The sequence below is a fragment of the Theobroma cacao genome, chromosome 9 (assembly GCF_000208745.1).
Source record: "Theobroma cacao cultivar B97-61/B2 chromosome 9, Criollo_cocoa_genome_V2, whole genome shotgun sequence".
Taxonomy (NCBI): domain Eukaryota; kingdom Viridiplantae; phylum Streptophyta; class Magnoliopsida; order Malvales; family Malvaceae; genus Theobroma; species Theobroma cacao.
The window spans coordinates 37,118,329-37,140,396 of NC_030858.1; the positions used below are offsets into that span (position 1 = coordinate 37,118,329).

The 22,068-nt window shown below is 32.0% G+C and overlaps 2 protein-coding genes and 2 long non-coding RNA genes across 5 annotated transcripts; 3 read left to right on the top strand and 1 right to left on the bottom strand.

Annotated features, from left to right (window-relative positions):
* Positions 3,889 to 7,198, top strand: LOC108663173. Its single transcript, XR_001929179.1, has 3 exons — positions 3,889 to 5,423; positions 6,067 to 6,729; positions 6,867 to 7,198. It is a non-coding gene; the product is annotated as an uncharacterized LOC108663173 (long non-coding RNA).
* On the bottom strand, positions 5,938 to 6,517 carry LOC108663174. Its single transcript, XR_001929180.1, has 2 exons — positions 6,475 to 6,517; positions 5,938 to 6,345 (listed from the first exon to the last, which is right to left on the bottom strand). It is a non-coding gene; the product is annotated as an uncharacterized LOC108663174 (long non-coding RNA).
* On the top strand, positions 11,331 to 13,612 carry LOC18590832 (L-ascorbate peroxidase, cytosolic). 2 transcript variants are annotated; one of them, XM_007016591.2, is made up of 10 exons: positions 11,331 to 11,445; positions 11,534 to 11,664; positions 11,765 to 11,939; positions 12,063 to 12,128; positions 12,470 to 12,518; positions 12,610 to 12,695; positions 12,797 to 12,876; positions 12,993 to 13,095; positions 13,198 to 13,256; positions 13,363 to 13,612. In XM_007016591.2, exons 2-10 carry the CDS (start codon positions 11,546 to 11,548, stop codon positions 13,376 to 13,378), a joined length of 753 nt encoding a protein of 250 aa, XP_007016653.2. In that variant the 5' UTR covers positions 11,331 to 11,445; positions 11,534 to 11,545; the 3' UTR covers positions 13,379 to 13,612. The 2 variants fall into 2 exon arrangements, with proteins under 2 accessions (XP_007016653.2, XP_017983599.1); XM_018128110.1 differs by having other exon boundaries at positions 11,338 to 11,445; positions 11,541 to 11,664.
* LOC18590833 (mitogen-activated protein kinase 3) lies at positions 16,511 to 19,444 on the top strand. The gene is made up of 6 exons (XM_007016592.2): positions 16,511 to 16,806; positions 16,902 to 17,031; positions 17,340 to 17,477; positions 17,635 to 17,967; positions 18,365 to 18,548; positions 18,772 to 19,444. The coding sequence occupies exons 1-6, from the start codon at positions 16,634 to 16,636 to the stop codon at positions 18,939 to 18,941; spliced, it is 1,128 nt and encodes a 375-aa protein (XP_007016654.2). The 5' UTR covers positions 16,511 to 16,633; the 3' UTR covers positions 18,942 to 19,444.

Genomic DNA, 22,068 nt, shown 5'->3' on the forward strand with positions numbered 1-22,068 from the left:
ACTTTGGTATGTGCTGTTGTCAATTTATGAGTTTATTTATAAGGTATTAAATTTAGGTCAGCATTTTAAAGTTGGAAATACAAAGAAGAGGTAAACCAAGCAAACAATATAATTAAAGTTTAAATTAAACTACTATATATGATAAAAAATTACTATTAATAATTTACTATAATTATATAGTTAATTTTGATATTAATCAATACTTTTTTGCCACTGAATTTAGAATTGTTTAAACAAATTAATGCGTTTAGAATATTCAAATGAAATTAATTATAAAGTTTAAGAAACCAACCTTCCAAATCCTCATGTAATTTGTATTTCCTTTATGAAGTGCCGTTTAATGTGTGTTCATACCGTGTTAGTAAATGAGCTGTGAATGAAATTGAGGGTTTCTTTTTCATATTATTATTATTATTATTTTCCTCTGATAAATGAAATGATTTCCCATTAATGTGGGTTTACTCAGCATTTACAAATTAATATATCACATTAATTAAAAAAAACTAAATTCTAACTCATTTCGGTGTCCAGTTTGGTTTTCTTTTTTTTTTTGCAAATCTACCTTACGTGTCTGAAATATTAAATTAAAATTTAATAGAATGCTCACATCCATAATTAATTGAAGTTCTTTCACGTCTAAACAATTGCGAGGCTTCCCTTCTTTGTTTCAAGTCAATTTCTCCTTCAACTCGGTTTGTGGTCTTCGCTTGCCACCACCTCTCTCTTTAGGTTGTTTGTCCTTAATAAACTTCTTATATTAATATTACTCTTGTCATAAGGTTATTTGTTTATGGTTCAGATTCTTGATTAATAGTCTAAGACTATACATGTAACATAAATTTATAAAAAAAAATATAAAATGCAGATAAAATATTTTTATTTGTCGAGAATATATTTACATATATTATACATAATTGGTACATTTAAACTTTAATTATTCGTCTAAGTTAACCAATAATTATGATAATATTGATGCATTTGAGCATTTATGATCTCTTTATTTAAAAGAAAGATCTAAATCCTTTTTCTTAAATTAAAAAAAAAAACCAATGATAATACTCATAGTTTTGAGGTCGCTTAAGCTTTTGGTTTAGGCAAAACACAATTTTAGAAAAAAAAATCGTGCATTTAATATTAGTTTTGTTACCTTATTATATATTGTGGTTTTTAATATGCACACATCTTTTCTTGAAACAATGCTTTCAACCTAATAATAATTTAGCATTTCTTATTTGGGAAATGGGGGATTTTGATAAATTCCCATTCTATATTGAAATCTGTGGTTGCGATTTTTCTTTTTCAAGTATACCAAATGCATTACTTTTATGGCCAAAAAAGGAACACAATTAAAATAGAAAAGAAATCTCCATGTTCTAAACCCATTTTGGGGACCGCCAATAAGGTTAAAATTCACCTTTTCATGAGTAAATTTTATTCTAATTATAATGTATTATGTGAAAGTTCTAATATCTTTGTATCTATATATTATAAACATATATATAGTTTTAATTTAGATGAAAGGTCTATGATTATTGGACACGTTTCATTTTCTACATGATGCTATGACATTGATTGATTATCGAGCATCAACTCACTAGAATCAATTAATAGCAATTCAAAACTCGAATGTTTTATTAGAAGAAAACAATTCTTGAAATTTTTTTTCCTATCTCGTTGTATTTATACTTGTTTGATATTTATGATCACATGAATTCAATTTTGATTATTTTTAAATATTATATAAAAAATTATAATTTTCTTAAAAATAATAGTCAAAATTAAATTAAAATCGATGAATTTTCTCCCAAAAACTCATCATGTCATGTGCACTTTGATTGGAAGGAGGCAATCCCGCCCACCGATTTGTTAGAATGCCATGTGGCTTTGGAAAATTGTCGCCAAAAAAATGGTATTACAAATTAGAAAAATGTAATCTTTGGCGATACTTCATTGGCATAAGACCATATATTTCTCTATGAGTTAACCAATTATTGGCATTAAAAGTTTTTTCTATAGGCTGAATTTCTTTAAAAAGAAAAAGAAAAGAAATTCAACATCTATGACAAAACTATTCTTCAAAACCATGTGTTTGCTTTGATGTTATGCATTATAATTATGTATTTATTTTATCTGATATCTAATTATAGATAAGATTGAAATTTTATAAGCAAATTTTATTAAGGAAATCGTTTTTATTCATTAATAAATGAGAAAATACATAAACGAGTAATTTAAATTTTTATTTGATGTTAAATACTTTTAATAAATTTGGTATTTTTTTGAAAATTTATATTGTCATGTTTGGTTCAACATGTATTTTTATGACAAAAAAATGTTTTTTGGATAATGGTTTCGTGTAATGAATTTAATAGTACAACCTACGTGAAAAGGAGTTTTAAAATTGAAAGAGTTTTAAATTTAATACTATAAAAATAAAGAAAAGGAAATAGAGAATTAAAATGAAATCAAAAGTTAATGTAAAATGGTAGGAGTATTAGATTTTATGTATTTTTCCCAATATATCTTTTGTATACCTTAATCATCTAAAAACCAAAATTCGAAAAGAGAAATAGGAAAAAAAATGTGGTGAAAGGGGAAATGAATATGCTATTGGACATGACACAACCACTTCTAATAATTATCCCTTTTACTAAAATTGCTTTGTCAACCCACTAATATATTACTAAAAATATGAAGGAAATTAGTTAAGAATTCCTTTAATTGATATTTCCTTTATTTTTATTCATCTTTTGTACAAAATAAAAATATCAATGAAACAAAAAATAAATTATCTTTTATAACTTCACATTAAAATAGATTAAAAATGAAAATCAAGAAAAATTAGGACATTATATTTATAGGATTATATGCTAATTGCTATGTTTTTCTATTTTTCTATTTTTTTTGGGAATAAGGTGGAAGAAAGGAAAATAAAGTTAATAAAAAATGAAAATTTTAATTATTAAAGTAGATTTTCTTTTTCCTTTTTTTAATTTTCAAAAGGATTTTTGACATGACAGGTAAAATTGTTAATATGTTGAAAACGAAGGGCAAAGTAAGAAGATTCCATTAATAGTTTTTTTTTTTCTTATCATTTTTTAAAACAATTAAAACCAAATGCTTCGAGACTTTCCTCTTACTTTCCTTTTTTCCCTCCAAATCTGCGTGTCCAAACACAGTCATTATCACGCAACAGAAATGGAGTTGAAATTCCATCCACCTTCCTGCAGCTACGTCGTTTCTGATCCAGGAAAGCCACAACCGTTGATAATCATCAATAAAAGAGTAACAATGCTCAACTAAATTCCAATATTTCTTAAATTATTCAGTAAATTTTCAGTTACGCTGCATCTTCTCGTTTAAATAATCTTTTTCTTTTTTTTTATTGTTTCCGTTTGGTTTCCCAGAAAATGCAGGAAAAAAATGGATGTGACAGTGTGAATTTTGTTGTTCTAGTAAATCGTAATCTAGCTATTTTGTTTAAGGCTATCTGGATTCGATCTACTTTTGCTTTAGTTTAAGTTCGATCTGACTTGATTGGCAATTGACTAAGATTATTTTATCCGGCTAATCAATCTTTGTGAATGGAGATCTTTCTACCTATATTGAGGATACATTAATTATTTTCTAAAGTTTGCTTGCAAGTTGCAATGTTCCCCTTTAATCATAGTATATTGTTTCTATACTTCACTGTCTCAATATATACGTAAGAATTTGATCCAAAGTAGCAAATTCGATTTTTAGGTGTTAAAAAATAGCTGGTTTAAGTATTCGTGGTTACTTGTTTGGAAAGTTTCCTGTTTGCGCTTTGTTATCCATACTTATCAATGCTTTGGTTTGCTTTACAAAGGCAGAGCTATGAATTCACGATGTTGAGTCTGGTAGGTTGGTTTCCAGTTTGAAGAAAAGGGCTCAGTTGCCTTAGAATGAGTTGAATCTATTTCCTTTAATGGCGTAGTGGAATGCACATGTTCTTAGCGCTGATTTAAACTTTTCTGACCTTGAAATTACAGGTCTTATGCATTCATAACCTATAGCTTTCATGACTGTCTCTGTTGTTTAATGCTAGTTGAACTTTTCTGAAACAGAAATTTCATGTCTCGTGCATGCATGGCCTTTGCCTTTTGTGATATGGTTTAAATGTTTAAGTTGTTTAAACTTATTTAACTTTTTCTGGAACAGAAATCGCACATCTTGTGCATGCATAGCCTATACTTTCATGATAGTGATGAATAATACCGATCCACTTTCCTGGCAATAAACTGCATTTTTTGTGTTTTTGGATCAATAAGAATAAACCAGATGTCTTGTGCATGCATGTCCTGTATTTACGCTCTGTGGCTAGTTGTATCTCTTATGCTTATGGATTGTTGCTGTGTCATACCCTATATATGATGGATTCTTGAGGTCAGCAGAACATAATAGACTTTCTGAATGTCTATCTATAAATTGCTCTTTTACTTTTACTGATGATGGAATATATAGGGTTAATGCATGATACATTTTGCCATTTTCGCATTTATGATCGTTGCTGTCTCTTGCTGGCTGAATAACTGATCATTTTACTTGTTTGATTTCAATTTGTTGTTAACTTGTAACCTGCCCTTCGAAATCAAATATGTTGACAACTTGTCATTCTTCCCTGTTGCTCCTGGGTCATTTCTTTCACTATTTATTGGAGTTGCTTTACCTATTGCGGATCGTGATCTTTTGTTTGCTCATGCTTGAAAGATGTTAAAAATTTTCAGTTCTCCTTTAACTATAACTCTGTCAAGCTGAGATCTAATGGCTACATGATTTAATCTGACGTTGTCCTAAAATTGAAAGTTCTGCATTTTGTGTGTGAATTCAAGACTCTCTTGACCTTTGTGCCTTGATCCGTTGCTGCATATTGATTTTTCTAACGCCTATCCATTCACTAATAACATATTCACCCTGTTGGTTTGTTAACCCTTCATTCTATTGTGTTTATTATGTTATCAGAATCAACAAAAAGGGTAGTAGTGCTTAAATATCTCTCCTCTTAAAATGTTTAAATGCCTACTAATTGCTTACTGCAAGTATTGGGCTCAAGGTTCTATAATGACAAGCGATTATTACTTGAAGACTACAATTCATTATTATTATGTGATTTTAGATGAGGTGCATGTTAAACCTATATGTGTGCAGCATGCCTATTAAATTTTACATGTGCACTATTCGATTAAATTTGAAACTAATCACTCCATATTCAATCTCCAGCTTCTGCGTATAATTTATTTCTTTATTCTTTATCAATTTGAATCGCATTGTATGGATAAGACAGAAGAAACTATAAAGTCAAGTAGATAACGTGTGTGGCATGTAGGCAAGGAAAATAACATGGATGAAAAGGGCCACAGGACCCAAGAATTTGCTTGAGCTCTGCATGCTGTGTATTGCTGGTAAGTTGTTTACTGCTGTATATGGTCTCTAAAAGTCTTAAATCTATACATATATTTATTTATTTATTTATTTTCAGTAAGTTTCAGTAAGTTTGTTCTACTTGTAGGCCTGCTTTAAATACTGCTAGGATAGAGCCTAGGTTGATGTGGAATATATACTGATATACATAAAAATATAGACAGACTCAACACAGTTAAACGTTAATCTCACACTAGTTGGGTTTGATCTTATAAAGCCTTGTCCTACCTTCCCTATGATCTACAGCTATATTCTCTGAATAGATATCAAATAGTAGTATGTGATGTTAAATTATTACGAGGTTTTATATTGTGCTCTATGATTTAGCAGGACATTGTAAGATATGGAATTAAAGCAATAACAATTTGCAGCTACATTTGCTATCCTCTGTATTTTAGAAGTCTTTTAATGTCACTCTCCTTAGTCTCCTATGTCTAACAAAATTTGCTGCTAAATTAGTCTTTCATGAATGAGCTTATGGCTGACACATAGTGATTGAGGCCCATTGAACTTCTGAAATATATTGAGAAAGTATCTAAGTCTCTAAGCAAGCTTGAAATCCCAGTTTAATGGAAGTACTGATGAATTGAAACAGATCACTAATGATGCATATATATAATGCAGATGACAGAGGCATGGTTATGGCTTCTCTACCAGGGACATAGTGTACCGTAGAGAACAACAGGAATGCATGTCTGAGGCATAGCAACAGACCTGCAGCCATGTAGCTGTTCTGACCTCAACAACCAGACTTAGAATCCATGTTGGGTGACTGCTGCAATGAACTGCTAAACCTTCTTCCATTGTAGGCTATAGTGACTGATCACTGAACAGCAATAGCATCCCCCCACACTGTAAAACCTTGTGGTCAGCTTCTCCAGTGGTTGGTAACTGGCATCATCTCTACAGCAAAAAAAAAAAAAAGAAGTTTAGACACCCCTTTCTCGGATCACCGTTTCTTTTTGACAATCTGATCACCCTGCAAATGCAACTAACAGCCTTTAAAGAAAAAGAAAAGATCGTGTTGCTAACGTAAGAACTGTGCACGGAGCTGTTTTTTGTACTGAACTTTTTGCTGCGGTTCTACAGTTGTCCATTTGAGTTGACTCCTCGTCCTTGACATTAATGAGGGCGCCAGAAAATGCTGCAGGGTCGTTGCTGAGGCTGGGCCAATAAAATTTTGCGGGTTATATACCTGTCTGCTCAACGGGCCTTCACAACCGAATTGAATTGATCTAACCAGGTCTAATTTGAGCTTTCGGGCCATACCGAAAACACTAGTCCAATGTATTTTTTCTTCTTCTTCTTCTTGTCATATATATATATATATATAATAAGAAAAAAATCTCACGAAAATAGATTAAAGTTCTTTGTTGTGCAATGTGTCAATGTGCGTAATTTTTTGACACACGGTTTTTTTGCAGCAGGTCTGAACTTTGAACCGAAGGATATATGACGGTGAGTTTTTGGACCTTTTTTTGCATAAAGAACGGCTGATTCGTGGGTCACGATTGGCCATCTATGACCTCAGAAAGGTCAAAAACCTTGACTTTTGAGGTAATAACTAATCTTTTTACATAAATAATTAATGTAAAAGGGAGAAAAAAAGGTAAGAATATATTATATAATATATATATTATTTTCAATTTTCTCCTCTCTCATGGGACGTTCTCTAAAAGAGGTAAGTGGAATATTCGAATTATTTCATTTACAAATTGTTTGGATCTTTGGGGTAGTATTAATTTTTTTTGTATGACGTTAGCTTCTAACCAATTCCTTGTCGTCTTTACAATGTTTCCAGTTTCACTCTTTTTCGAATGACAGTTGCTCGTATTAAATAAGATAACACTGAACACTGATGACATGTTTGGTTCACTGAAAAAAATAGAATAAGAATAGAATAGTCATTTCAAAGAAATAAAATAGAGGAAGAATAGTTATTATGTAGATTGATTCATGGGAATAGAATATGATAGAAATTGCTATTATTATTTATTCTATTATTTGGTTGGCAAGAATAATTTTAAGAATGGTTAAAAAATAATGGGTAAATGATAAAAATACTTTTTATTAAAATTTAAAAATTTTTTAATTAAAAAAAATACTATGATAAGAAAAAAATAATCTTTATTAAAATTAAAGAATTTATTTTGTTAAAAGATAAAAATATTCTGAGCAATAAAATCAAAATAACTTTTATTATAATTAAATAATATTTTCATCAAAATAAAAATATATTTTTATTATAATTTAATAATATTTTGTATTAGAAGATAATTAAACTTTTTATTATAATTAAATAATATTTAATATTAAAAGATAAAATGTATTCTTCATTAAATTTAAATAATACTAAATAATATTCTTTGTTACATTTGTTATATTCAAATAATAATATTAAGAAATATGCCTTATAATATTTATTATAGTGAAATAATATTTAAATATTTTCATTTCCCTTTTTTTGAAAATGAAGTAAAAAATTTGTGTCTTTTGTGCTTTAGAGAGATGAGTGAGGAAGAGAGAGAAAAAAATTAAGTTTAGTAATTTTTTATAAGGTAATTTTTAAATTGTAAAAAGATATATTTGTTTAATCAACTTTTTTTCTTATTCACAACAATTTGGAATAGCTATTACCAAGGAGGCCTTGGTAATGGTTATTCAGGCTTCTTTTAAAATGGTTATTCTGAAAAATAGCAATTTCATTGAATCAAATGCAGCTTTATCTCAAGAATGAGAATAAGGGAAGAATGGCTATTCCATTCTCTCCAACCAAGCATACCTTGACATTTTTTAGCTATGACAAAGAAATATTTATTCTATGGATTGAAACATTGATTACTACGTTCAATTGCTAGTTATAATGATTACTGGTGATTATAAACAAGCCAAAAACGAAACATAAAGGAAGATTCTAACCCCAAATTCAAGACGTAAACAGTTTAGCTAAAGCTCTAGTTAAAAGATAGTTCGATTGTTTTGCTTCAATTGTTTGTTTGTTTCTAATCAGTTTTTGCTTGGCAAATGACTCACCCCAATGATATGTTAATATAAGTTAAAAGAAGTAGACGAAGACGTCAACTAATTTAGTTAATTAACTATTTTGTTTAAGAACTTAGTATTAATACTCTTTTCAGTATGATTGATACGACAGAGGTAAAGTTCGAAAACTAACTTTCAATTAATAATACCTATATTTAGAACAAAAATAAAAGGGGGGGGTTGTGGGAAGGGATGGAGATATGTGCAAATTCTTTCTTGACGTGTTTTTTTTATGATCATAATTATGCCTTATTTATTTATTTAATTATTTAATCTTTTTTTAATGTATGGATAATATCGTCACTATCATACAACTAAGAAACAAATGTTAAGTTCTTAATCAATAATGTAATAATGATAATAGTATAAAGTATAACTTAGACTATATATATATTTATAAAAGCCTATCCTTAAAGTCATTTTTTCGTTGGACCCACATTTCTGACCAATAAATGGTCACGAGGTTTGACGCTTTGGGAAGCATATTCCTATTCACATCCTATAATGACTTTGTTTTTTACTTTTTCCGACTAATAGTCTGGTTTGGACAACAAATTCTTTTCACTTTGCTTATAATTCTTAATGAAATAATTTATCCGTCATATATATGGACAAATAAAATTACTAGATAATGAAAATCCATCAATAAATATGTTCATTTTTTTAATTCAATATAACACTTAAAGGACAGTATTATAAATTTTAAATTGATAATATTTATTATTTGTATTCGAGTAGACACAATAGATAATAAATATATTTAATAAATAAGTATTTTATCAATTGTGGCAAACAACTTAACATGCTATAATAATTATTATAAAGTATTAAAAAAAGAATATTAAAATAAATTTTGTTTTTGCAGAAAGAATATAATAATATTTTCAATTGGTCATGGAACATAATCAAATAATTTTAATCGATTCTATCAAAAAGTAATTTTTTTAATAGGCCAACGTGCAAAGTGGCATAAAACTGGCGCCAAGTGCGTTTGCATTGGGTTGCGTCAACGTGGGGGCGGCCTCAGGATCCCCTATTTTTCTTAATCCACGTGGCGAACAGGTATTGGCAATATTGAGTCCTAGGACCAATGGGATTGCAGCTTTTGGTCTACAGAGGAGCGTCGCAAACGATGAATGCACATGCAGTTTTTTTCATTTTGACCAATGGGAAATAAAAGGGTGATGGGCGTTCCTGTGGGAAGCTCCGTATCTTTATCACTGCTCGAATGGAATCTTCTCTCCCTCGAACGCGTTCACACTGTGAATACAAATATTTTTCCACGATATGAAAATTACCATAATTTCACTTGGCAGTTCAATTGACAAAAATAACCTTCCCTGCCATTTTTATTCGGCTATTCCACTCCTCCATTTCCTATTTGGATTGCACTTGAAACCATTTTCATTTGCAAATAAAAAAAAAGAAATCATTTTCATTTTGCAAATAAAAAATATATCATATTGATTTGAGAAATAAAAATATATATTAGTAAATAATTTTGTTTGCAATTTCAAAATTGACGTGGTGGTTTGTTAAAATTCAAGTAACGATTATTTTAAGTCAAATATTACTCGAAACAATAATAAAAATTTATCTAATTATCAAAATTCTTTAATACAATTTAATTTTGAAATTCAGCAAGTAATGTGTTTTTGTTAATTAATTAATAATAATTGTTTAAAGAATTGTTGTATTGATAATTTACCATAATAGGATTTCGATATCATGTTGTGCTTGGTTTTTTTATTTTCACAAACATATAGATTTTGATACCATATTGAGCTCGATTTTTTTTTTTACAAAAACATGAGTCATATATTGTTATTAAAAATGTGAAACAAGCTTGAGTTTCATTGATTAACATTCCATATATTTTTTAAGTTTAAACCCTGTTTGTGTTTGTCTTTAGACTCTAATTATTACACAATTTACCTTTGTTTGTTTTTCATTTGAATATTTAATAATTATGCAAATGACACCTGGATTGTCATGTAATGTAATTATTAATGTAACTAAAAGAATTATATTAACTGAATGAGTTAAATCTCATATTTAATTAAAAAAATTAACTCTTAAAACTTTTTCTAAAAAAAACAAAAAAGTGAAATCTTTGATAAATTACAAGCATATATTTGTCATCTTTATTATCATTTAACTTAAATCTCACGATACTTTTATTTCTCATCGTATTATTTGATAACTATGAAGTTTAAAATTAAAAATTCATTCAAATAAAAATGATCAGCCACAATTATTTTGAATATTAGTCTCTCGAATATGATATTTTTAATATTTTTAAATTTTAAATTATTATTATTTTTTTGTCAACCCATTTTATTTCGATACATTGCATGGGAACTGTCTCCAGCGAAAAGATCATCGTTCAACCACAAAATATTTTCCATTTACGGTAAGAAAGCTCAAAAGGTAGCGGTCTGATCCGAAGACACGTTGTCAATGACGAAGAGAGCTTACATAAACCACAATACAGCAAATTGATCCTCCATTCTTCCCTTGTAAGGAGAAATCGGTCATTTCGAAAAATCCATTCCATTTCATTTTGCCTATAAAAAAAATTAGAAACCATTCCAATTTCGGTGGGCCCTCCGATCTTTATGGTAATAAATCAAAACCAAAATCCCGTTTCTCCAATAAAATCTTGACTATTTTCTTTCCCTTTCTTAGATCAGCCCACCTAACCCGGCAAGCCCAGCCGTGCATCATAAATACTCATCCCAAATCAGGACCGTTGACATCTCAAACAAACACCAACCACACGATCTTAGATAATCGTACGGCTGATAACAGTCTACTAGAACCTTCCCTCTCTTCACTCTCCCCTTATATCTCCCCCCCCCTGAGGAGAGTGCTTGTGCTCAGCTCGTGTCCATCGCGTGGTGTTTAGGGTTTATATAAATAGTTTTACCTGCATTCTCCATCAACCGCACCTTCAGAAAGGTTTGGTTTCCGATCTGAGTTAGGATCTGATCTTATTGATTTGAAATATTTGGTTAATATGGATATGGTTTGTTTTTTTTTGGGGTAGTAATCAGTGAAAATGACGAAGTGTTACCCGACTGTGAGCGAGGAATACAAGAAGGCCGTTGAGAAGGCCAAGCGCAAGCTCAGGGGTCTCATCGCCGAGAAGAACTGTGCCCCAATCATGCTCCGTTTAGCGTAAGCTCACTTTGTTCTTTTTTTCCTGTCGTCTGATGTAATTATTGGTTGTGAGATTTTGTGATGTTGATTGATCGGACGGTGATGGTGGGGGGAACAGATGGCACTCAGCTGGAACTTTCGATGTTAAGACCAGGACCGGAGGTCCATTCGGAACGATGAAGCAGCCTGCTGAGCTGGCACATGGTGCTAACAACGGTCTCGATATTTCTGTTAGGCTTCTCGAGCCGATCAAGGAGCAGTTCCCTAATCTCACTTACGCTGACTTCTACCAGGTACTCTACTTTTAATCTGATATATATAGATATATATACATATATTCGCTTCAGCTTGGACTATTTTATGTTTGGTTTGATTTTGACTGGAATTTTATATCTTCGTGTTTTAATGATTGGTAGCTTGCCGGTGTCGTCGCTGTCGAGATCACTGGTGGACCTGAAATTCCGTTCCACCCCGGAAGAGAGGTCAGTGATAATATCTGATTCCGCAACATTTAGTTTTAACATTAATTGAATGTTGATGTGTACGTTCATGGATCTTGAATGAAAATTTAAGTTATATTATTAGAGTTAAAAGGAAATTCAGTGTCTAATATTTTGGTTTTGCAATTAGATTATCTATTGTTTTTTAATTTTGGGGAAAATAGTGAGGGACTTAGTTTTGGTGCTGAACTTTTAGATGATGTTCCTCTTTGTGAAATGGCTTTGAGCAACAAAACGTAAAGTGAATTTTATTGTGTCGAATTATCGGAAAACGAAATTTGTTGGTACTGTATTTACCTACAAGCTTCTTGTTATGAATGCAGGACAAGCCTCACCCACCACCTGAGGGCCGTCTTCCTGATGCTACCAAGGGTTAGTATACACTATTTGTCAAAGCTTGTTGACATGCCTTTGTTAGCTGAGTGATGGATTTTGATTTAATCTTTTGATAAATGTCTTGCAGGAGCTGATCACTTGAGGCAGGTCTTTACTGCTCAAATGGGTCTTAGCGACCAGGACATTGTTGCCCTTTCTGGTGGCCACACCCTGGTCTGTTCTAAAAATTTCAAATTCCCATGTTTTTGTGATGTTTGAAATGTTGTTTGCCTATCGACTTAGAATGATATATATTTTCTTTGCCTTTTATGTAGGGAAGGTGCCACAAGGAGAGGTCTGGATTTGAGGGACCATGGACTACCAACCCCCTCATCTTTGACAACTCTTACTTCAAGTGAGTTTCATTTTTTATGAATCATGTTATTCCTTCGTTACATGCAAATACAAGTCCATTGAGTTGCGTTGAGCAATCTGTCCTGAAGTTGATGCTAATTGGTTAATATTTTACAGGGAGCTCTTGGCTGGAGAGAAGGAAGACCTTTTGAAGTTGCCAACTGACGTAGTTCTCCTGTCTGACCCTGTTTTCCGTCCACTTGTTGATAAATATGCTGCTGTATGTAACTCTTTCCTTCATTCCAGTGTATCAGAATTTTGACATAATCCCCAACTGAGAAGTTCAATGTTGCTGATTCTGTTGATTTTTACTTATTTGCAGGATGAGGATGCCTTCTTTGCCGACTACACTGAAGCTCACCTGAAGCTCTCTGAGCTAGGGTAATCTTTGCATTAATTTCTTATTGAACTTCAATTATCCTGTACTTAATTTTACTCGGCTTCCTCCCTTTGTGAGATCACTTATGGTCTCTATTTTTCCTCGCAGATTTGCTGATGCATAAGCTTATGGTTGCAAAACGAGATGAAGCCAACAACGTTTGCTGCCTCACATGTACTGGGTTTTGTAAACTCTTAAAAAATAGTTACTTGGCAGCTGTTGGCTGAAGAATTTGGGTGGTTTTATGGTCTTATTTTGTTGAACATGTTGAATGGATTTTGGGGAGATTTCAGATGGTACTAAGCTTTTCTAGATAAATAATATAATTTCTTCAAAATGCACATCCCCATTCTGGTTATTTATCCTTGTTCTCAAGCTTGCTTTCATGGTGGATGATTTCACAAATGATTGGTTAATACATAGCTGAAGATAAGCTATGTGTCATAGTGTTTTTCAGAGTTAACCACACACAAAGGGCAGTTTAGAATTTAGAGTTTGCTCCCTTCCCACTACCTAAGCTTAAGCAAGGGGGGCATTTGTGATGGGACTGCCTTATCAAAGTTATGATGGTGACTGCCATCCTTGCTACCAGCCAATTGGTATGGCCTCATGTTACAAAAGTTGATTGCCTTTTGGCTATATGATTGAGCAGTTGGAGTAGACAGACGGAGCTAGCAATCTCGGTAGATTTTTTCCCTAGGAAAACCAGAGCTGGGCCTACTGGGTATGTGGTGTCGGGGTCTAATATCCTTTCCTAAAAAAGGGTGAATTCAATGCCAATGGGCCTGGAAATAGTCCAGGACTGTATTTCCTGGATTGGCAAGTTTCCCTTCTAGGGTCATAAGCCAGATACGTGACCCATCATCCGCAGATTTTGGTCGGAGCCATTGTTCCACATAGGTCCAAGCCACTTGCTACGAAACAAAGTCAGTGAGGGTTTATCGACAAGGTTTAGTCAAACCAAGCTTCCTGATAAGAACCTCAAACCAAACAGTGAATTGAACAGCGTGTTGCATGAAAGTACACTACTAACGCAAATCTTAACACACTCGTTTTAGTTTTGACTAGTTAATTAATTTGCCAAAGACAGCACACTCCAATCATGTTTTAATGCTAAAAACAGACTAGAAAGTCATAACCTTAAGCACCATAGTTAGTAATGGACAGTGAAAGTTCTTGGTTACTTTCTAGGTCATGGCTCGACCCTATTTATATATTTTGTGATTTTAATTTTTTACATGACAATTGTCATTTTTTCTCAATTAATTCCGTATAGATATTTTCTTTTTCAATTAACATCTTATGAATAAACTCTGGTTCTACAAGTAATAGGCTCTCAAGTGACATTTTGTGTAAACATTCTTTTTTTTTTTCCAATTAATATAATAAATAAGTTAATTTTATTTTGATGATTTTATTGAATAAAATTAATAGTTTAATCATTCACGAGAATAGAAATTATCGACAAGATACTAATGGAGAAAAAAAAATATACAAATTGCTAATTGAAAAAAAATTATAAAATATTATGTATGAAAAATTAAAATTATAAAAAAATATAAATGGAGTTTATCCGTTTATCTTTTATGATCCGGCAATTTAATTTTAAATCGAAAATTATCCTTTCCATGGAAGGTTAAAAGTTCAACACTTTAAAATCTTTTTTGTTTTCTTTGAATGGGTTTGGATTTGTCAAGTTCAGCATGACATAAGAGGAAGTTTTGGCACTTTGACCTTGGCTTTCTCTCACGGGGAATCCCTTTGAACCATTGCCCACGGAACTATGTTTTAATATTATCCCCCTTCACCTTTCCGCTTTCCTCTGTCCGCTGTTTGGCACATAAAGAAAGACCTTTCCTTGGCGTCATTATCGTCTGTTTGGGGCATTGTCACATTAAAACGCGTCGACGGGAAAAAGTTTTCCACAAATGTCAACATGATCATGCACGTTGTGAAAAACTTTCAATGTGTAAATGGAAGGGACTTTGGTAAGGAATCGAAATGATAAAAAGGATGTTTGGGTTTACGTGTAGTTCGGGAATTGAATTGACAAGTTCTCCAATAATTGAAGCTTTGGCTTCCTTCAGTTCTTGTTGTCCTTAATTTCGATTGACTTAATCACGTTTACAAATGGTTGGATGTAATTCCCCTTCGTAAATCCTTTACGTGTCATATAATTGACCTTTCTCTTTTCGCTTTGGTCCAAAAAAAAATTAATTGTATTTTTTTATTCTTATAAGTTTCATTTTTCAAAATTTATAAATAATTCAGAGTTAAATGTAAAATAAAAAATTAAGACATATGACTTAATTTGAAAATATTTTTTTAAAGTATAATTTAATGTACTTTTATAATTAATAATTATCACGTGAAATTGACGTAAATTTAATATAAAAAATAAAAATATCACGTGTTATATCATTATCATTCATTATGACATGTTAACATATCATATTCGTACAACGTGATATAAAATGAGAAGTTATGTTTTAACTAAAATAATTAATCATGTAAGAGTTTATTTAATTTAAAATATATAAAAAAAAAACTTGATTGAACATAATCAAAAAATAAAAATTTATTTTAATTTTTTTGAATAATTTAAGGATTCTTTTAAGTATTATTATGCTTTCCTTTTTTTATATATCTCAAAAGGAAATTTTTTTATACATTATATTTTATATTATAAATTTATTTTTCATATTAAACAATGTAATAGTTATATTTTATAATTTTTTTCAAATTTTAATATAAAGTACATCAAAATCAAAACTTTTTATTTAATTTTCATTAAAATGAAAAGAATATTATTTTTTGTATTATATGATTTTTAAAAAATGTACATTAAAACATAATTACAAATAATAGCACCCGTAATGTAAGAATTATTTATTTATATTATCCATCCAAATGCGGCCTAACTTTGACCTTTTGAAAAATATTACTCATGAATATTACAGTAATTAAAAAAGCTTTATTAAATGTGGCATATTACAAAAAATATATTAAAAAAACCAATTATTTTATTTTTAATCCATAAAGCTGGCTAAAAGGGCAGTTAAGAGGGCGAATAAGACCGTTGACAGAACTCCATGAAATCTCAACCGTGGATTAGAGGCGGCCGCGATCTCAGCCCTCCATCAAACGCGTCCTCTGTTTCTCGCGCGTTTTCCTTCCTCCTTCCTCGAAGCTATGACGAAGCTCTCTCTTAAGCTCTCACTAAAACACCACAAGAATAATAATAATAATTTATTCTTCCTTTTTTTCCCCCCCCTATATATAAAAAACCTTAGACTTCTCTTCGATTACTCAAAGAGAAAGCAAAAGGAAGAAAAAAAGGAGTCAAAAGGAGAACAGTGAACAAGTAAAAGGTAGCGAAATGGCTGAAGTTGTTCCGGAAAACGCCGGTGGTCAGTTAGGAGATTTTCCGGCGATTCATACGCACGGTGGTCAATATATTCAGTATAGTATTTTTGGAAATTTATTTCAGATAACGTCTAAGTATCGGCCTCCGATCATGCCTATCGGTCGCGGAGCCTACGGCATCGTTTGGTATGCGATTAAAAAGTTAGCTATTTCTTTCGGTTTTTTCAGTTTATATCGTTCGATTTTGAAATTTTATTTTTTTGTATTTTTGGATTTTGAAGCTCGGTGTTGAATTCGGAGACGAATGAGATGGTGGCGGTAAAGAAAATCGCCAACGCTTTTGATAATCACATGGACGCTAAGCGTACGCTTCGTGAGATTAAGCTGCTTCGACATTTGGATCACGATAACGTGAGCTTCTTTCTTTGTAACTTTTTTTTTTTAATTTTGTAATGTTTTTATCGCATAATTTTTAGGAAATGAAACGGTGGAGAAATTTTCTTTTATTTGATAAATTTATTCCTCCTTAAATGATTTTTTGAGGTTAATCAATCATTATCGGTCAAGGAAATGGAAACCTTAGTTCNGAAATATATATATATATATATATATATATATATATATATATATATATATTTTAAGTTTAAGTTTGAATCTTAGATATAAATATTGAGCTTTGTCTAAATTTCTAAGGTAATGATTTTGTGCTTGGAAAACAGGTTATTGCAATTAGAGATGTGATTCCTCCGCCTTTGCGTAGAGAATTTACTGATGTCTACATTGCCACAGAACTCATGGATACCGATCTTCACCAGATCATTCGCTCCAATCAGGGTTTATCTGAGGAGCATTGTCAGGTAAATTACTCAACTTTCCCAATGAACATTGCAGAACCTGAGAGAACAGCAAAGAGTCTTATCCAAGTTTTATTATTTTCGAAATATATAACGCTCATGTATAAGTAATTGGTCTATGTTGATTTCATTTTAAATAATTTTGTTTTGTGGTATGCAGTATTTCTTATATCAGATTCTTCGAGGACTGAAGTACATACATTCTGCGAATGTGATTCATAGAGATTTGAAACCCAGCAACCTCTTGCTGAATGCGAATTGTGATCTTAAGATTTGTGACTTTGGTCTTGCTCGACCTGCTGCTGAGAATGAGTTCATGACTGAATATGTTGTCACGAGATGGTATAGGGCACCAGAGCTGTTGCTGAACTCTTCGGACTACACAGCTGCCATAGATGTGTGGTCCGTTGGTTGCATTTTTATGGAGCTCATGAATAGAAAGCCTCTATTTCCTGGCAAAGATCATGTGCATCAGATGCGTCTATTGACTGAGGTAAATTGAGATTTAAGCAAATGATGACTAAAGCTAGCTGACTTTATAAGGAGGAATATGCTTAATAATGTGGTATAAATTTACAGTAGTTGCAACAAATGAAAAAGAATGATCAACAGTGCAATAATCTCTAATTCAAGATACATGTTACAACTAATACTCTAATTTCGATTCCATGCTGATTATGCCTTTCATTAGGTTAGCATTTTCATTTCTAAAGTTTGGGTTTAGACAAAGTACTTGTAGCTTAAGATGTCTAATGTAACTTAGTATACATGGCAATGATAAACGTATGATTTTGTTATTTTTAATGTGATATTGGATTTAAATTTGAGTTGCTTTCTTTCCTTGTTCTTTGTTTGGATGAATACTTACCAATGCCTTTTCTGCTGTATAGCTGCTTGGCACACCAACTGAATCTGATCTTGGGTTTCTCCGAAATGAGGACGCAAGAAGATATCTCAGGCAGCTCCCTGCACACCCCCGCCAACCATTGGCAAATGTTTTCCCACATGTTCATCCATTGGCTATTGATCTCATCGAAAGAATGTTGACATTTGATCCCACCAGAAGAATTACTGGTGAGTTCTACATTTACCATCATGCTTTTATGGATTCATGAATTCAATTTATTAACTATAATTTTATAAGATTTTGTTGTGCAATAAAATGAACTCTGTTTGGTCATCATTGAAATGAAAACCATCCCTGCATTGTGGTTACTTAGTTGAGACGCAAATTTGTTACTGGCTGAAGGCAGTTCTTTGTATTTCTCACCTGAAAGTTCAATTTGTCTGTTGACAGTTGAAGAAGCATTGGCCCATCCTTATCTTGAAAGATTACACGACATAGCTGATGAACCAGTCAGTGCTGAGCCATTTTCTTTCGACTTTGAGCAGCAACCATTGGGAGAAGAGCAGATGAAGGACATGATTTACAAGGAGGCCATAGCTCTGAATCCAAATTATGCTTAATCAAATATACTTTTCCTGTTTGGTATCGATAGATACTTCTATCCTCTAAATGCCCCAGTTCAAGTAATGTTTGGCGAAAAAGTTTGCGGTGGCTGACAGATAGCGACCAGAATATGCTGGTGGGATGCGAACTGAGACATCCTATTTTTGCATCTGCAATTTCTTTGGGTTGGCTTTGCTGAGTTTGCACCCATGACTGCCCATTGATTTTAGTTTTCATGAGGCGAGTCCCTCGCAAGCTTCACAAGCCACAACACTTCGTAAATTTGTGTTGTCTCCACTTCTGATATGTGTTTATTTTTTATTTGTTTAATCTCTTCTGACCGTATCAAATGCTTCTTTTTTTTTTTTGTGTGTTGTATTTTATTCTAGTGTAACCCACGCAAAACATCCTGTTGTAACAAATATCAGTAATTCCGTTATTCTGTACAACATCGTCAATCAACTCGAGTATTGTATGTCAAAATTCATGTTGAGTCAAAGTTGATATACTGTTGAATGTCTTTGCCATACAACCTCTTCTGTTGTTGCAACGACCAAGAACAAGAACAAGAATAGGAACAGAACAAGCCTGCCTTCTATTTCTTTTATTGGATATTGATAGTGCTGCCTGCTTACTTCGCTGTCACCTCACCATATTTTCACAGTATAGCATAGAGTCAGTATCTTGGTCGCTTTCACAAAGAATTCAAGCTCAATGATTAGATACATATCAAATTTTGACAAACCCCTATCCTTATCCAGTCTCAATGAAATGAAGATATTCGAGCGGCTTAAGTTTATGAATTCGTTCACTAGGATCAAATAGCATATTTTCAATGTTGTTTTCCAGGAATTACAAATGGTTTCAAGTCAGGATGTAAATGTTGGATGAATAGACTAGAAGAAGAAAGAGCATTTACTGAATTCCTAACCGTGAGGGACTTGCTGAGTTCTGACAAAGAGTATCTTAGATCAAAGGAAGGCTGCTTCTATTCTGCTTTCTAAATGACAAGCATCTATCCTCGCCAAGAATCTGGGTCTTTGAATCATTCAAGGATCACCCCTTTAGAGGGTGAAAGTATCTATTAGACTAGGGTCCTAGCTATGGGTGGCGGCTAATAGGCAATGTGATACCTCATCTCACATCGGATGTGAATTATTAATAACTTGAGTTTAAATTTTTAAAAATTACGTAATTTAAGTTTGAAAAATTATTAAATTAATAATAATTAATTTAAAAATATTTTCATATTTTTCGGGACGACTTTATATTTTATTATCTGGATTTTCCTATTTCATTATCAAGCACAGCAACTGCCTTAATTTCTCTCTACCAAACATATAGTATTAAAATTTTCTTATATAATATATTTGGAAGTCCATAACTTTAGGTTATCAATAAAATGATTGATCTCATCAATTTTTTTTCAAAGCCAAGTTGCATTATTCTTTTGCAATACACACCTAGCCTAGGACAGCTGCTAAACTTAAAAATCTCTAAATTAGCAATAATTGTCAAGTCCCATAACAATGGTCTTTATTCAAACTTTTATTACATAAATTGTCGCCACCTATGACTTCTTTGGATGATATGCTATTAAATTAAACTATACTTCGCACGAGATTTTCAATTCAATTTTTTTTAATGTTTATTTCTCCTTCATGAAAGAATCTTAAGCATCTAATAGTCAATAACTTGAGATATTGAGCTTAAGTAACTTAGTAAAATTTAATATATGATATGTAGGTTCTTCAACCTTGCAGTCAGAGGTGGACGTACATGTAATATAATGGTATCATGTGACATCATTAATTTACTTAAGCGTACAAAATTTTTACTCGTTATGTTACTTATGTTAGAGTTTTATGTAATTAATGATGTTAATGAATTCATTTTTTTGTAATTTTGTAGAGAGTAGAGTCAAAAACTTCAAATCAAAATAAATTTATCAAAAAATTATTTATATATTAATATTTAAATATTACGAAAAGGTAAAATAAATTTTCTTATTTTATAAAAAAAAAGACAAAAACCTAAACTTTTCTCTCTCAAAAAATTTAAGTCTTACTTTTGATATTCACAATCTTTTGATATCTTAATTACGTTTTTCACTCTCTCAAAACATATTTATATTCTTTTAATTATTATTATTATTATTATTATTTTAATTATGACATCACTAATAAAATTTAGTGATCCATCCTGTTTGCCAAATTAGAAAAATTGAAGGAGATATTCAGATGGATCAATCGCAAAGCCATGGAGACTTTGTACAGTGCAACAAGTGGAAGATCTAAAAACTTTGATAAGAATCCTGCTAGCAGTTCAATGGAGTATGACAGTTCTCCAAGCTTTAGCAATGGACCCTCACATTGCATCCAATTTCGAGATCCCAGCTGGATCTGTCATAGTCCTGGTACAAATGTCCACATCCATCTTTATTGCTCTGTCAGATCGGTCTCTCTGACCCCCGCATGAAAGAATCGGAAGAGGCCATGTGTTCAACATTGTGAGCATGGCCGAATCAGAACTGGCGGATAGGCAAAGCGGCTCAAAATAGCCCATGATCACCACCGTCAGGAACAGCAGGATGCCGTGGTGCCTATGCTGGTCTTGTGGCTGTTCCCGCAACTTGTTCTGGATGGCAATGGAGAAGGCATGCATCCATTGCCCCGGAAATGTTTCATCGTATTATCAGGAAATTCCCTGCCCCACTGAAAAGCACAGCGCAGCTGCCATGATGTCTATAATCATTGGAATCTCTTTCTATGTGAGCACAAATTCTGGTTGACCTGATCAGAAGTGTTAACAAAATGGTTACTTAATGACATAAACAATGGAAGCCTGGACAATGTCTACTGGACCTTTGAGAAGAAAGTGGAAGGCAGTTCTCAGCTTTGATGAGTGATGGAATGATGAAATAATGTAATGAAACAAGTTGCAACTTTCATTATTCTTTTCTAATTGCCTATGCAAGTCAAACTTATTGTCAGGAACATTTCAGCTACCATAAATTAAAAATAACAGATTGAAATACTAGCTCTTCTAACATCATTCACAGTTTCACACTTCTGGTTGGCTGGTTGCTTATATTACAACTAAATTCATGGAGAAAAGGCCCTTAAGTAATTAACCAACATCTAA